Raw genomic sequence first — 3747 nt, forward strand, 5'->3', positions numbered from 1 at the left:
TATATATATATACATGCACAAATAATTATAGAGTACCGTTGTGTTGTTGTGTTAGAAATGTCTGGGACAACTGGCAAAATACAATGAATTATTTTTTTTTTTTAATTTAAAATACAAATTATAATCAAAGCAACACAACTTAAATCAGACGTTAAAGTAAAAAGTTATTTTAATTATAACGGTAAAAAATAATTGTGTGTTACTGTTTCGTTTTCTGACAAAATAAACCAATTACAGAACAGTTAAGCACTAAATAAGCACTTTGTTTTTGTTTTATATTAAGAGCTTTATGTTTTGCTGGGAGCAATATTTTTGTTTGTTACAAAGGCCTTTATGTCAGCAATGGACAAAATCCATCTTTTGTTATTTAATAGAATGTAATTAAAATATAAATTAATATAGCATAAACTCTCGTTTACTTAATTAAGCACTAGACGTGGTGCCACTGTTTAACTCCTGTCAAACCATCTTCATCGCTTTATAATAAAAGTAAATTATTTATACACTATAAGTCTTCATACAAAGTTACTGAATCCAGGTACACAACATATACAAAAACAAGCAGTGGTTTATTGATCACTTACAATGGTTTACACCTTCAAATATTAATTAAACTCCACATTTTTTGGACAGAAGTGCACAAAAACAAGTAGATGAAAACACCTTCAAATGTTGAACAATCACAAAAAAATGACAACATTACAAAACCAACTGAAACATTGGTGCAGCTGTTTCCGTTGGAATTTTTTTTTTTTTTTTTATAATCCCAAAAATATTTATATCCAAAAGGCCAAGTTTTCCAGATACACTTCACATACATGCTAATGCCAGGGAGTCTTTTCACTTTGTACTACTGTCTTCAGTTCAAGGAAACACTGCAACAATCACAATACTGGGAGACAAAGAGAACCCCTTTACCAACCTTTAGATTCATCATTTTCTTTTCATTATATGGAATGCTTCTCTTAAGGTATCCACATTTTAGGGGGGTTGGGGGGAAATTGCACATAAATAAACGGAGGATTCCAAATAATTAAAGTTTTTTTTTCTCCTTTGGACATATATTTATATATATAGAGAGTCTTTGAGGCTTTCCTTCATCCCTCGAGTTAATAGGATCACTGCTTTAGCTCCAAAGCCCAGACATGCTGTGGCCAGCCAGTCCTGCCTTTAGTTTTCTTATCATTGCTGGTGACTGTGCTTTTCAAGATTTCATTCTGTTAGGAAATTGAAAATATAAAAAAAAATAAAACAGAGGAAACAAGAAAATATGTTTAGAGGAAACACTGATTTGTCATAAATATAAAAAACATATAATACACCAATAAACAAACCCTAACAAACACTGGTCAGTTCCGCAAACAATAACTAGGCCTCAAACATGATACATTAATATGTCTTATATTAAAATCATATCTATCTATTTATCTATCTACCTATCTGTCTGTCTATATATATATCTATATATATCTATATCTATATATATATATATATATATATATATATATACACACATTTGTGTATATACATATATATGTGTGTGAGTGTGTGTGTATATATAAATATGTTTGTGTGTATATACATATATATGTGTGTGTATATATATATATGTGTGTGTGTGTATATATATATATATATATATATATATATATATATATATATATATATATATATATATATATATTACATACATCTATATCTATCTATAAATCTATATCTATCTATCTATCTATCTATCTATCTATCTATCTATCTATCTATCTATATATATATATATATATATATATGTGTGTGACAAAAATATACATATACAAACAAAGAGGATCTCCAAATTCACCTGTAAACCAGGGTGACAGGATCGTAATAATTCTAGAATGGTAGAGAATATCCAAACTCTATATCCACTCTTTAAGGAAAAAAGGGAAACCAAAAAGATCGCCTATGCTTAAGACATAGCGAAAACAAAAATTCTCTAATCTATCCATCTATCTATCTGTGTGTGTATATATATAATTGCAATAACTAAACTTAATTATACAGAGCTGGACAAGAAATGTTACTATGTATCTATCTATCTAATTATCTATATATCCATCTATATCTATCTATCTATCTATCTATCTATCTATCTATCTATCTATCTATCTATCTATCTATCTATCTATCTATCTATCATCTATCTAGTTCCATCTGTCTAGTTTATATGATATTTAAATTATTTAAAACTATACTATTATTTGCATATAGTCATTCATTAAAACTATTTTTAAAAAATTAACGTCAAATAGATTATGACTAATATTTTAGGTGTTTAAAACTACTTTGCTCTTTTATTTAAGGTTCAAAATAAACTTAATAAATTGTACAAAATTAAGAGAGTATGAAGAAGTTCAGTGTATAAATAACTAGTAACTCAAATATTATTTTACAAAACGTGCAATCATTTACTATACTGGAGACAAAAAAACAAAACATTTAGAAAAAAGATTTATTGTTATTGTAAACTAAACGTACCTTGGTTTATAAAATGAAATGCTCATAAGAGAATTGTGAGATTATTTGAAAAGTAAATCTTAACCTGTTCACTGATTACAAACTGTACAATTTAACCAATTCAGAGTTGTCATCACAAAAGGTAATTATAGTAAATTATCTCTCAGTACATAAACATTAAAGAGGATCATTGAGTAAGGGATATCAGAAGATTACCTTTACTTTTATTAGGATTATAATGTATAGACCAGGAAGAAAAATAAATAGATGCATCCTCTCTTATGCACATCACACACTTTAAGTTAAGGAAAAAAGTAATCTCATCTTTCTTATCCATTTATCATGTAAAGCATTATCTTGATTTGGAAATGAATCTGCTATAACAAAAGATGTTAGTTTGGTTACATTATTAACTGCTAAATTATGTGTATTATTACTTTGGTGTATCTCTATAGTGTTTACTAATTTAACACTTTTAAATAGATATGAATCAACTACATACTTAATGTGCTAATAATAATAAGTTAACAGATTTTCAGGGCTAAACCAATATTTATCAAAATGTGCATAAATTCGTTTTCATGTTTAAAATTACAAATCAAATTAAAAATAGAGTAGTTTTGGGATGAAATAATTTAACAAAGAGTAATGTTGTGATTTTAAACAGCAAACCTATTCCTATTGCTGTAATTAGTGAGTATTATTATGATTATGATTATTCCCTTACACTATATGCAGTACTGACCAGTTCTTTCTTTCTTTTTTCTTCCTTCACATCTGTCTTCTTGATCTCTGCCTTGAAGGCCTCTGTCTCTCCAATCTGGTCATCTTTGTCCAGTAGGTCCATGAGGTAGGCTATGTAGCTGGTGGCCAGGCGGAGGGTCTTGATCTTGGAGAGCTTGGTATCCGCTGGCACATTGGGGATACATTCCCGTAGCTCTGCGAAGGCGCTGTTGATACTCTGAGTCCTGCGCCTTTCCTTGCGGTTTGCTGTCCCCCTCCGCTTTACAGGCCGTTGCATCAAGCCTCCGGCCCCGCTCCCCGGGACACCCCCGTAATGGGAGTGGTCGAGTCCCACCGCGCCATTGGCGTACTCCGGGCTGTAGGACGGTGCCATGCTGTAATCAGGGGGAGACATCTCGGGATGGCTGATAAGCCAGCCATGGAAATAGGGATTTTCTTCGTGGCAACGGCTGGCTGCGGCGGCTGCAGCTGCTGCAAACGGATAACCATCGTGGTGCACCACCGGGTGAT

The 3747-nt window shown here is 31.2% G+C and overlaps 1 protein-coding gene across 1 annotated transcript in view; it reads right to left on the bottom strand.

Moving 5' to 3' along the window:
* Positions 1-550: 550 nt before the first annotated feature.
* LOC128643324 (heart- and neural crest derivatives-expressed protein 2) overlaps positions 551-3747 on the bottom strand; it is a 3812-nt gene continuing 615 nt past the window's right edge. Inside the window, exons 1-2 of the mRNA XM_053696259.1 lie at positions 3239-3747; positions 551-1217 (exon numbers count right to left, since the gene is read on the bottom strand). The exon at positions 3239-3747 is cut by the window's right edge and continues 615 nt beyond it. Of these exons, the coding sequence (XP_053552234.1) occupies positions 1119-1217; positions 3239-3747 (608 nt within the window). The 3' untranslated portion in view covers positions 551-1118. The remainder of the gene's footprint in view (positions 1218-3238) is intronic.

This window comes from Bombina bombina, unplaced genomic scaffold (assembly GCF_027579735.1).
Source record: "Bombina bombina isolate aBomBom1 unplaced genomic scaffold, aBomBom1.pri scaffold_558, whole genome shotgun sequence".
NCBI classification, from domain to species: Eukaryota; Metazoa; Chordata; class Amphibia; order Anura; family Bombinatoridae; genus Bombina; species Bombina bombina.